The sequence below is a fragment of the Urocampus carinirostris genome, chromosome 5 (assembly GCF_059441175.1).
Source record: "Urocampus carinirostris isolate Australia breed hairy pipefish chromosome 5, RoL_Ucar_1.0, whole genome shotgun sequence".
Classification (NCBI taxonomy): domain Eukaryota; kingdom Metazoa; phylum Chordata; class Actinopteri; order Syngnathiformes; family Syngnathidae; genus Urocampus; species Urocampus carinirostris.
In genome coordinates, this window is record NC_142353.1 from 14,188,249 (window position 1) to 14,201,897 (window position 13,649).

The 13,649-nt window shown below is 39.6% G+C and overlaps 1 protein-coding gene and 1 pseudogene across 1 annotated transcript in view; both read right to left on the bottom strand.

The window, feature by feature from the left end:
• The window catches only part of limk2 (LIM domain kinase 2), a 44,518-nt gene that overhangs the window by 6,936 nt on the left and 23,933 nt on the right, over positions 1–13,649 (bottom strand). The window contains exons 4-10 of the mRNA XM_088335861.1: positions 12,319–12,428; positions 9,748–9,933; positions 9,556–9,661; positions 3,829–4,040; positions 1,190–1,376; positions 1,021–1,107; positions 645–776 (exon numbers count right to left, since the gene is read on the bottom strand). Coding sequence (XP_088191987.1) covers positions 645–776; positions 1,021–1,107; positions 1,190–1,376; positions 3,829–4,040; positions 9,556–9,661; positions 9,748–9,933; positions 12,319–12,428 — 1,020 coding nt within the window. The remainder of the gene's footprint in view (positions 1–644; positions 777–1,020; positions 1,108–1,189; positions 1,377–3,828; positions 4,041–9,555; positions 9,662–9,747; positions 9,934–12,318; positions 12,429–13,649) is intronic.
• LOC148365505 (U2 spliceosomal RNA) lies at positions 10,640–10,806 on the bottom strand (annotated as a pseudogene).

Genomic DNA, 13,649 nt, shown 5'->3' on the forward strand with positions numbered 1-13,649 from the left:
TGCGGGTGATGCCCAAATGGCCCACTTCCATTACTGTTTGATCAAAAACGCACTTTTGAGTTACCCCTAAATCTTTTGTTGTCTTTCAATTTATATGATCAAATTAAGTGCTTTTAAAAAAAAACAGGACATGTATTTGCATTAATTCTGACCATTTCATAAACCAAGTTGATGAAAAGGTCTATTTATGGACAATAAAAAGAAACATAAAATATGCATGTAAATGTATGGATAAGTTTATATCATTGCTGCTATTCTAATTTTTTTATTTTCTATTTTTGTTACTTTTAAAAAAAATGCTTAAAAATTGAGATATTGTTTTACAAATTTGCAGCAACAATATGAGAACTTGATTACTCCGACATTAACTTTTTCCCTCATGTGTTGCCGAGGTATCAGATTTCTGTGGATACCATCCTGGCCCCAGGCCCATCTGCCAATTTCTTTCAACACAATGCAGCTCACCTCTCAAAACGTTTGCCCCCCGTTTTTCTAAGAGGTTATAGGAATGATGGTCATTAAGGAACAATAAACAGCAACTCAAAATGATACCCGTTGTAATTTAGAAATGTAAATATTGTATTCGACCTTACTGTGTGGTAAATTAGAATCCGAGTCATTCTTGAGGCTGGTTTGAAACTCACAGTGTCTCGAATAAAGTCCTTGAGGGTACCCCCTTCGATGAATTCCGTGATCAGATTGAGCCTCTTGTCCTTGTACAGTACACCGATGAACTTGAGGACATGAGGATGGTCCAGGCCACGCATAACTTTGACCTTTTGTAAGAAAAAAATGAAAGATTATTAATTCAAGCTAATGGAAAAACCTGACACGGTAGAAAGCAAACATTAAATGGCCAAATCAATGATTTGCAACCAGAGCGGGGCCGAAGTTGTTCTCAGCAAAAATAAAACAGTGTCTGAACATGTGGTGCTCTTTCCCCAGTACATGAAATACATTACAGGTGGACAGTGTGCTGTTTTATGGGAGAGGAAGCGGAGCCCTCCTGCAACCAATTACCTCCTTTAGGAAAGTTTTCTGTGTTTCCTCGTCACAGCGAAGCAGCTCCTTCATTACCATCACTTCTCCTGTGGCTTTATGAGTGACCTGCCAGCCCAAAAAGGAGAAAGATTGTTCGCAACCTCTCGATAACCACGAGGAGATACTGAGAGAGGGGGGGAGGAGGGACCTTGATCGCTTGTCCAAAGAAGCCTTTTCCCAAAATCTCGCCGTGGATGAGGTCGCACGGCCTGAAGATGCGATGAGAGCAGCTGCTGGACGATCTCAATGATTCCGAGCGTCCGATGTCCCTGGTGATGAAAAGGTTTTCTTTGGGGGAGTTTGGGCCGGGGGACTTGCAAATGCTGTTGCTCCGCCTGCAATCCAACAGCACGGTCAATTAGACCAGTTTCTCAAAAGGAGGTACTGTACGTAAAAGAAAAGCACGGGGAAAATTTAATTCAAACATTAATTCCTTTTTTTCCAAACCACTTAATCTCACTAGGATCAAGAGGGGGTTGGAGTCCAACTCATCTGACATCGGGCAGTGGACACCCTGGACTGATTGCCAATCACAGGGTACTCATTGACATAAAACCATCAACACACGCACCCATATCTAAAAACAATATAGGGTTACCAATCAGCCTGCCATACATGTTTTGGGGAAGTGAGAGAAAACTGGGCACCTAGAGAAAACCCACGCACGCACTGGGAAAACATGCAAACTTTGCACAGCGATGCTGGTAGCTGGAATCCAACCGGGGATCTCTGAACTATGAGGGTGACGTGCTAAACAGTCCTCCACCATGCCATAGATCGTGTGAAAAGGTATTTTTGGTATAATAATTCCAAAGTATTTAGTGAATTATGTCATTATTTCAAAATATCACAAATACTGTACTTAAAATTTAAATGATATTCAAAATTATTTTTTTCAAATTTATGTATTTCTTAAAATAGATCTTCACAATGGCCCTTACTTTAAAAAAAGGCAGATGTTTTCACTCATCAAAAGCAAAATTTAAAAAAAACATAAAACAAAAACTACACCTCAAAATTTTTATCTTAGATGAGAAAAAACAGGGTTAACCTCATTTATTTTTGCAGTAAAATAAAATGATCCTTGAAAACGGGCGAAATGATTTTAAGTAACTGACAACAGTTTTGACTGATTACAAAATTATTCTTTATTATTAAACACATTTTTTTATACAAACTTAAAAAATTGACAAATTTTTAAGGATTATTATTTAAAACTAAATAGTTCACCTTTTTTTAGGGAAACGAAAAATAAAATGCGCTTTTCAGCAAAATATTTTGATGTAGCAAACCACACGTTTTACAAACTATCCTTTACAAAAATAAATATATGAATTGTGTAATGACGTAAAAATAATCGGCCATACCACAAAATTCTAATACCAATATTAATGATTACCGGTACTTGTCAAGTACAGGTGATAATTTTATGTGTAATTTATTTATGACTTATTTTGTTTAATGTTTTTATTCAAAATATTTAAAGAAATCCTACCAAAAGTATGATTCTCAAACTGCTCAAATATTTGACTAAAAAGTGTTTCATCATTAATATTTTTCAATATTGCCAACCCCAATAAAACCTTTGTTTAGGGATATATAAAAAGGTTGAGTTATACAGGGTGTTTCAAAACATTTGATATCTTTTGAGATGCAAATGTCACAGAAAGTACATCATTAAGGCAAATAAAATTAAAAATTACTAATGTTGAAGATCATATGATTTATTCTTCTGCCCTGCGACTGTCCGGCAACCAGTTCAGGGTGTCCCCTGCCCACTGGCCGGAGATGGCTGGGATGGGCTCCCACACCCCTGCAACCCGACTGAGGATAAGCGTTGCAGATGATTTAGAAATTCACTAGTGAGTTAAAAATGTGAATGGTTTCACAAATGTTCAAAATGTGCACCGCCTAAGACACAGCATACGTCAAATCAGTAATCCAGATGGTCCGGGCGTGCTGGCGTTAAAAACAGTGTTTCTGAAATGGCTGCCCTGTTCTCCTTATTTAACACCTCGTGACCTTTTCCTTTGATATTTCTATTTCAAAGGACACCACATGTTAAAAAGGGTTTGTACACCTTTTTCATGGTCAAATTAAAGTACTTTTTAAGGACTTTCAAAGCCAATTTCCCAATTTTTCAAGTACCGTTAAAATAAAAATACAGTGCCGATCAAAAGAACGGAAGCCTAAACCTTAGTTTCACACCCTAACTCCAGCCCCAACCTTATCACGGTACACTAAAATCGGTTTAGAACCTTGCACCCCAAACCCTAGCTCCCAACCCTAACCCTACACCTAACCCTAACCTGGTTTCAAACCGTAACCCTAGCTCTAAACTTATTTTAGAAGCCAACATTCAATGTGGAATCCTAATATGGAGCTCAAACCCAAGTCCCTAACCCTACACCTAACTCTAGCTGTAGCCCTAGCCCCAACTGTAGCCCTAGCCCCAACCCCATTTCAGGACCCTAAATTCAGTTTAATACCCTATAAGAAGCCTAAACCTTAGTTTCTAACCCTAGCACCAATCCTATTTTTGTAAGCATAACATTTGTTTAAAACCCTTATTTGAAACCCAAACCTCCTAACACCCTAGCCCAGCACCTAACCTAAGAAACATTACAACGATTTCAAGCATTTGAAGCGCATCACCTGAAATTTAGGCACTTCTCAAACCTTAAAACTCCATTTTACAAAAATGTCAAGCACCCGTACAAATTCTGATTGAAACACCCTGTACATTCAACACGCTACACGCCTGGGATTTTTGAAGCGAAGACGCACCTCAAAGATCTCCTCTTAAGTGTGCTATTGTCCACCTCGGTCCTCTCCAGGACGGCGTTGGATGGCGAGGACAAGCGCATGCGGGAGCTCGCCGGAGCCCCCAAAACATTGCGGGAGGTTTCCAGGCGCAGGCGGTCCAAACGTTGTCTGACTGGGTCGTATTCGATAAGCAGCTGTAAAGTTTGAGTGGTGCGATGAATGAGGTCGTCCACCTAAACAAAGAACAGGAAAGAAGTATTATACGGTTAACAATTCTCTGCTGTTGAGTTGGCATGATAAATTCAGGGTTGAGAGGGTGACTATAAAATGTAATCCCACAGTAACTAGTCAACTGTTAGAAAATGTAATCAGTAACGTAATCTGAATACTGAGATATTGAAGTATTGTAACTGGACTACTTTGGTTTACTCCAAAACCAAATATGCTTTCAAAAGACAAAAACAATATAAATGCAATCTATCTATCTATCCAACTATCTACCTTAGTCATATCCCTCAAGAAGGGTGACCGACAGCAAGACAAACACATACAATAACAAAGAAAATAAAAAAGGGAAAAAGTAGCAAAAAACCACACTCAAGAATTTTTGGACCATGGCCAAACCAAATGCCCAAACACCCACAAGTTAGGCACCTCTGCACCTAAGTTGGTCATGCTTTCGTCCCTCCAGATGAAACGGGACACAAGAAAGCAGCCATGTCACTCGGGTCAGGGTGACACAACACACTCTTCTGTTCAACAGCAGGGCCCGACAGCTTTCACTGGTTTACCCCTGCCGCATCATACAGGTGCCCTGCATGTCCCTTAGAACGCGTCCAAACATCCGACTATCCTTTTACAACACCTCTCCACTCATTCCTATCACCAACAAGAGCTCTAGCTTCCACTAGATTTAGACCTCTTTCCTGCAGTGCACTCGTAACACCATCCATCCACTTCAATCGTGGCCTTCCTCTTGGTCTCCTTCCATTTACTTCTGCTCTGTAGATCCTCTTCAACATTCGCTCCTCATCCATCCTCTCTATGTGTCCAAACGAACCAAGTACCCTCTTATCCACACGCTTGCTCAGTTCCACTACTAAGACTGTTCTGTCTCTCACAATTTCATTTCTCTATCTATCCAATCTTGTCACTCCTAACATACTCCTCAAACACTTCATCTCCCAAAAATTTAATTTCCTTTTAAAATCTGCGTTCAGGCTCCAAGTCTCTGCACCATGCAACACAGTCGGCACAATCACACGCTCATAAAGTCCCCTCTTAACATCCATACTTAGACTCTTGTTGCTCATCACTCTCCTCAGAGCACCCAAAACCTTGAATCCTTGATTCACTCTGTGCAATACCTCGCACTCCATTCCACCAACTGCAGCCACATCACAACCCAGGTACCTAAAGCTTTCAACTTCTTCCAGCACCTGTCCATGCAACCTTATTTCTAACGCCATGCCCACTCCATCACCTTACTCTTCCCAACATTCACACATAAATACAATTTAAATTTGAAAAAAAATTGGAGGAAACTAATGTTAGTGCTCAATTTTTAACCACGTACCATAGGTTATTGAACAAAGATACTATTTCTCTTTCACATGGCAACCAAGATATGCTATGTTTTAGTTTACATTCGGAGAACATTATCCAATATGGTTTTAAACACACCAATTGTTCACTTTCTAAACTTCCAACAAACTGTTTTGCTTGTTTCAAGTAGGGATGCCAAACCTCTTGTAAGTATTCAGATTTACTCAGGTAAGTTAATTATTCACAAAACATAACAGCTAGTGATCAAATAGTAGAATTAAAACAACTAACATCTGCAAAATACAAAAAGAAGTCTAAAATCACAATTATTAAATGTCCCTGAAATTATCGTCCCTAGGTGTGAATGAGCGAATGAGTTGTCTGTCCCTGTGTGCCCTGCGATTGGCTGGCAACCAGTTCAGGGTGTCCCCTGCCCACTGCCCGGAGATGGCTGGGATGGGCTCCAGCCCCCCCGCGACCCTAATGAGGATAAGCGGTACGGCTAATGAGATGAGATGAGCAACTTTGCTGCCAGGTGCCCACTTTAAGCGGCCTCACAAAAATGCTGGGGCAGGCTCGCAATAATGAGTGTACGTTGAAGGAAAAAAGAAATAAAGACAAAAATATAAGTGCTTTTAGCTGAGACACAATATGATAAACATGCATTGGTGGATAAGGTGCTGGTCTGTACATTTTCTGAGTAAACCCAATCTTTCTCTGTCTCTCTCGTGTCAGTGATTAATATTATCACACAATTCCTCTATCGGCGCATTATATATCCGAAATAAAGTTTTAAATAAAAATGTATTCCTGCAAAGTATTTTTTTTTACTAAATGTTGTAAATGTGGGCGGCACGGCGGATGTGTGGTTAGCGCGTCCGCGTCACATTTCTGAGGTCATGGGATCAAATCCTGCTACCAGCCTGTGCGGAATTTGCATGTTCTCCCCATGCTTGCGTGGGTTTCCTACGGGTACTCTGGTTTCCTCCCACTTTTCAAAAACATTGGTTAGCGCGTGTACAGCACAGTTCTAAAGGTCATGAGATCAAACCTTCCTGTGTGGAGTTTGCATGTTCTCCCCTTGTACTCCAGTTTCCTCACACATCCCAAAAACATGCATGGCAGTTTAATTGGCCGGTCTAAATTGTCCCTAGGTGTGAATGAGTAAGTGAGTTGTCTGTCCCCGTGTGCCCTGCGACTGGGACGCAACCAGTTCAGGGTGTTGGGTATTTTTGTATTCTACATGTCTTGTTTTATTTTTTAACACAAGGATACTGCTGGAAATGTGAATTTCCCTACGTGGATGAATAAAGTATCTATCTATCAAAGCGCTTTACAATGTATTTCACACTTACCCATTCACACAACTGTAGCAACAGACATTATTTCGGCTATACATTGGTAAGGAATCCTTTATATCAGGCATCTCCAATGCAATTCAATTGGGGGCCACTGAAGCTAGGATCTGGGTGAGGTTGGGTCAAACAGGGTTTTCCACTAAAACAACACTGATAACAACATTCCGCTGTAATTAAAGGGATTATTTTATATGCGTCCACTAGAGGCTGCTGTAATGTGTAGTGCAACCAAAAATGAGTTTAATGTCATCGTCTCACTATGTTCAATCACGACTCACGTTACCAAGTTTCTTAAGCAATAATTGGACTGGGCCACGAGAGTATTGTTAGACATTCAACTGGTAGTGTGATAATGAGATAAAAGCTTTTGTCTTTTCGTACGTCATCCATGTCCTTAGTGGCTAGGATAGGATTTGGGGCTCTCAGGGTCGCTATCCAGGTTCAATCCCCATTACCGCCAATGTCATGAAATTGTTGTTCTGCAATAAAGTGACTGATATTTGGTCAATGCACAGCAAGTTTTATATTCAATATGTGTTTTTTTTATTATTTTAAGGCTGTTTTATTTATTGAATGTTCGTTTTTTAAATTGAATTATGGCACTTTTGGGTTTTCATAATAACATACTCTCACGTAATACACCGGAGCTTCCACGGACTCCGCTGTTTTGCCGCAAGTGACACTAGCAGAGTGAAAGGTGAGCGGGAAGCAGAGCGAGAGCTGTGCTAGGAATCAAATGGACTAAACCATTTCAAGGCAGTGGAGTATTTTTGACCCTGCGTTGTTCATATTTTTGTTTTGTTTTACTTTTTTATGTATGACTTAGCATTTAACAGTATTTTTACTTGATTTAATTTCTTTGTATATTTCTGATCGGAGCCTTCGCTCCAAAAACGTTGCTTTGCTCGTGATTCCAAGAGCCAAGAAGAAATCTGCGTGTTTGAGGGTGAGGGTGTAATAGTAGTCTGTACAGCCTTTTGAGACTTCTTGTGATTAAGGCCTATACAAATATACATGACTTGACTGATCAAAAATTCACAAATATAATAATACACCAGTATGCATTTCCATTTTACAGGCGCACTTAAAGTCGTAAAACACGGTATATGGTATACAATGACCGTTACGCCTTTGCGTTTACATGATATATATGTATGAAAAAAATGCTTGCAGGCAAAGATCTCCCTAAAACGTTTAACTAACAATGAAATAAATGTTTTTTGTACAGTTTCAAAACCTCCTGAAGTATATACAACTTCCTTTGTTTTCTGTCTTTAATGAGGGGACATATAATTAATCCAAGTGGGTCAAGCATCATCACCATGGCAACTGTTGTCTGTTTGTCTGCTTATTAAGGCAAGGTACAAAGGAGTGGTATTAAGTTAATAAATTAGTAGAGCGGCCATTTCAAAGTGAAATGGTGATATAATAACATAAAACAAAAGTGGGTTGTTTTTGCAAAGCAGCAAATCTGTTTTTTAAAAAATGTCTGCTTGTATACCTGTGTGTTATTCTATCAATGATGAAATGAAATGATCTGCATTTATATAGCGCTTTTCAAGTCAATGACTTCCCAAAGCGCTTTACAATGTGCTCCACATTTCCCAATAGCGGCCTTGCAGCCATGTTAGGCGCTAACCTGCTTATTGGGGGTATTAGGGGTTCAGTGTCTTACCCAAGGACACTTCGACATAAAACACGGACGAGCCGGGATTCGAACTGGGAGCCCTTGATCCCAAGACGAGCGCTCTACCTCCTGAGCTACTGCCGCCCCTTGTTTTTTTCAAAGCATATTTTTGCATTTTCAATACAAATGTAGTCCCCCAGAAACAGGCAAACCAAAAAAACTCTTGTATGCTTTTGTACAAAAAAAAAAAAAAGAACTGCCCTACAGTGCTATGATCATGATCATAATATGAGGTCATAACATGAAAGTTATATGTTTGGGTATTGCTTCATTCGTAGATAAAAAATGAGAAGGAAAAATATTGTGCAAGACACATCACAATTTCTTTAAAGGGTTACCGTGTAATATTTGACTGGTAGATGTTGTTTTGGGTTGTCTTGTGCAACCCAAAACAAATACTACAAAGCAAAAGGAAGATGCCAAAGTACAGATACTATAGGTGACCAAACTGCAACATCTTTATTCACATTTTTTGCCCAGCCTTACAAAGTTTGTGGTTTTAGGGGGTAACCAAATAGCCCACATCTCAACCCAATTAAAAACCAGAGGTGGAAATTTATTTGTCTGCTTTACATGATTCCATATTTTTTTTCCTTCAGAATGGAGTGATTTCATAGTTTTTTTTCCAGCGCTTGCTCTCTAAATGTAACATTTAATGATCAACGCAATGTTTTTTCTTAGTTTCTTTTCGTGTTTCTGAATGCCAAGGAGTTGCACTTTAGAAAAAGGTAATGATTTTTTTCATGGTTTAAATCAAGTTTGTTTTACAGAATAAAATGTCAGATTATGGAGCAAAACACACTCCTAGTGGTACTAGCACCAGCCATTTCTCAACCGATAAGCATTCAGCAGTCCCAAGAAATGGCATTCAACATACCCAGTTGAAAACGAGAAATAGTAGTGAAAGCAATGTTATTATTTTCTAATTACGTTGCGAGCGTGAAGTGACATCGCAAAATTACATATCTTTCAGAGCATGCTCTCCCTGCTCAAGAATGCATTAATGATTCCAGAATGATTGGAATGGCAAAATTACCATGTGCCGTGGACGCCCACAAAGGAATTTGGCCGATGGTGAGATGAAACGAAAGGTCTAATTAGAATTTACGTGAGACACTGAGTGAATCTTTCTGTGGCAAGAAGGTATGCAAAAGTCACCTCTTCCTCCAGCAGCGATCCCACGGGAACGCCGTTGATCTCCAGGATCCGATCTCCAACATGGATAGCATTCCGCACCTCGGGACTAATGAGCATCCCTCTGACCCTGGAGGGAAGCGTAACAAACATATGTTTCATGCTTTACACAAATATCATGCAGCACGACAAACCAACGTGCAGTTTAAAGCTCACTCTTTGACTTGGACGCTTGCCGAACCGCTGACGTCCCGTAGCACCGTCACGGAGAAACCCCTCTTGCCGTTGGCCGCAGAAGGCATGGAGACGAGCGTCACTGTGTGCGGGAGGGAGTCCGGGACGGAATCATGCGAGTGTTTCTCCAACATGGGCGTGAGGATCACCTGCTTGTAGCACTTGCCGCTGTGTGCAGAGGCAGAGTGAGTTGACATGTGAGGACAAGGCTGATGGTTCAAGTTGCGGCACCCGGGGGCGTGGCCCCAGAGAAGGCCGGGAAAATGACTACCGTATTTTACCAACTAAAAAGTGCACCTAAAGGGGAAGGCGGATCGATTAAAATATCGATATTAGCAATACTAAGCAAGTACTTGGATTGGATAAAGACTATTATCCTGTGATCAATACTTAGCTCCGCCACAATTTACTCAAGCAGCATTTCTCTCTCTCACCCAGCACCCTCAGCCATTTTAGGTGTATGCCAAGTGTGTTACTGGCAGGCAAACTTTAAGCACCTCTCCCTATTGGTCCCAAGCAGAAGAGAGGACCAAATCCATGTGACCACCCAGACCAGAATAGGCAAACGGGGAGCGCAGCACGGTGTGGAGCTTTGTTTTTCCAGGTACAGAAAAGGACAATACTTGGTGACATTTTTGTGCTCAACTGGTCTGCAACGCCACAAATTTAAATAAAAACATGAAAAAAGCCCACCCTGCAGAGAGATACAAGCTGCAACAATTTTTTAAGGGTTATTGATCTATCTTCTTTATTCATTATCCATTATCTGTTATTGGTCAGTTCATAATACGCTACAAAGCCTAGGAGCCGGGACTCTTACTCTCAGCCAAAAGGCCAAGCTAAGGTCCTATCCTTAAAGCCTTGCTGCGATCATTGCGAATGCACCGTTCCCGGAGGTACTGCAATACCGGGCCGATGCGTGGAGTGGACAGAGCAAGCTCTTGTTCCATCTACGGATTGCAAAAATCAATGATCATGGCTGCGAACAAGCCAGCACAATTTGTGATATCGGTTTATTCGCCTAACCCGACGGGGATCATTCCCGAAGTCAAAAACTATAGAAATGATCCCTAAGAATATAGACAATGAATATCATTTCTGTAGGTCAAAACCGGAAGGTAAAGGCAGTTTTCCATACCATTCATGTTATGGTGGCAAGGTATCATGTAATTTAAAGTTGATCGGGTCCTTAAACCATTTGTGTACCATAAAACATCAAGATTATTTCTAAAAATCATAATTTGGCAGTCCAAAGATTATTTGTAAAAAGTTTATTAAGTACAGTAATTATACAGTATTTGATAAACAAATACATGAGCCTGTAAAAAAAACGAGGGATACTGTACTTTCAATTTAGTGTTTAATGGAAGGTGCTTCAGTTGTCTTGACGACATTGTTATACCATATATGTTTTCGTTAAATTGCTGCTTATTTAGTTTAACTCTCTTGGCTCTTTTATCTAATACTGTTGTATTAGAGATATTTGCAATGTTGTTATTTAATAAAAAAAGGGAAAAATTTAAAGCTGTGTTTAAAGAAATGATAAACTAACTCAAGTGGGATTCAACAATTCAAATCTTGACATTTCCAAAGGAAGAAAAATGTTTTTTAAAATCAATCAATACTACCCTGTATTTACTTGGATCGAACTAATACCAAAATTCACAGTATTGCCCACACCTACTAAAAACCCCATCCGGCCATAAATTGAAAAATGCACATTATAACTTTGTGCGCCTTATCAGAGACATCAAAGAAATGAAACACCTTTGGAATTTATTTTTTGGTTTGTAATTAATATTGTATTTTTTTTAATTATTTTTTAAACACATTGATAAGTTCATTCTGTTTTCAATATTGGACCCCTGCAAAGGTGATTCCATAGGATGGCAGTTACTAATTTTGATGACAATTGAGCACTGTTGTTCGTTGTTTTTACCATTACATCACTGTGGCTATTGGCCAACTATGTGGCTGTTCTTTGATTTCCTCACCCCTTAGGGCTGACCTGATTTTGTAACCTTGAAAATTGATTAAAAAGAAGGTGGTCAGGGGTGGGCCTCAGAAAAGGAATGAAAATTAATTCCTTATCTGAAGGCGTCTCTTCTTGTCCTCCTTGCGAATTCAAAATCCAACGATGTCTTCCCTACCTATTTTCAGTGACTACTATAGTTTAAACTCAACACACGTGCAAACAAAACTGTCCAACAAAAAGTAACTTACCGGTAGAACAGAATGTTGACCCGTTTGAGCAATATGAATGCGAGTTCTGGCTCAGGCAAATTAAAAAAAAAAAACAGAAATCCACCGAAAATAATTCTTGTTGAACCATATATTTTAACAATATCTTTCTCATTGTAGATGTAAGACATATTTATAAATGGATAAAGATAAGTAAATTAATTCTTCATCCACATCTCAAATTACTAAATTGAAAATAAAAATATATAAGAATGAAATGGTGATTGCAGTGCAGTCAGAATTTACTATTTTTTTCAATTGTCTCTCAGTAAACAAGTATTTTAAGTGGACCTGAGCCCTGTTACCACTTACCAGTAAAGTATCGAACGTTCTACTAAGGCGTAGGTATCCCGGTCCTCGATCACCACCTTGCAGCTCAGACACACAAAGCACTCAGGATGATACTTGTGGTCTCCAGCGACCTAGAATCACAAATAAAATGTTGTTGAGCTCCCTTCTGAGCATTAGTTCGCCCCGTTTTCATGCCGTTCAATTCTGAGAGGGGCGCAGCAACACCTGCGTCGGGTTTCAGTCGTCTGGAATCCAAAATGATGTCACCTCTACGTGAACAACTGAGACGCTGCGTCTCATTTTTCAAGCGATCAGCCACAAGCACAATCTTGTTCATGTTGTTATCTTTGGTACTTAGGGTTTGCAGCATGAGCTAACCCATCTGCGTTCACTACAGTGGAAAGTTTATGGCTGCATTCGAACACAATATGTGTTTACGACGGGCAAAATAGATACACATACCGTTCACATGTTTCTGGTCACACCGACAATTTTGTATTATCCAAGAACAAGTCACACTTTTATTCATCAAATGAGTTGTCCAATGACTGTATTATTTTGTCCATGAGTTGTCCAATGTCTATATTCTTTTGGCCATGAGTTGTCTAATTTCTGTTTTCTTTTCATATTTTCATATTACTCTCTTTGTTTTGTTGGCCAGTATGTTTTTTGTCTTTTCCACTCTGCCTTGAAGGCCAGCATCTCTTTGTCGCCTCTTCATTGTGGGTGTTGAAACTGGTATTTTGCGGCGACTATTTAACCAAGCTACTCGTTGAGGACTTGTAAGGTGTCCATTTCTCAAACAAGAGATTCTTATCTACTTATCCTCCTGTTTGGTTGGGCAGCAAAGCCTCCCACTTCTCTTTCTACTCTGGTAAGAGCCTGCTGGTGCTGTTCTCTGAAGACAGTAGTACACAGCACGTTCTGTGTTTTAATGGTCATTCAACCATCAAGTAACTGTTGTAAATTGCCGACAGATCGATGCAATATTAAGGTAAACATTTTTGGAAATGGAATTGTGTATATCTGTGTATTATTTGCCCTCATGTGGGTTTTAGATTAGGGGATGGTGTCAGAATAGTCTGTAGTTTGCAATAATCTTTGATCTGTGCAGCCCTTTGAGACTCTTGGTGATTAAGGACTATACAAATAAACATGACTTGACTTGACTGAAGGAGATAATAATAATAATAATAATAATTTCCTTTGTATTGTCATTCTTAGATCTCCAGTTTCTTGGAAGTTCTCACATGGAACACACTTCATTTCTTAAAACAAGAATAGATAGTGGAATTTCACAAGAAAGTTCAATTTTTATGGCAGTTCTGAAAGTATAATCACACCTAGGAATG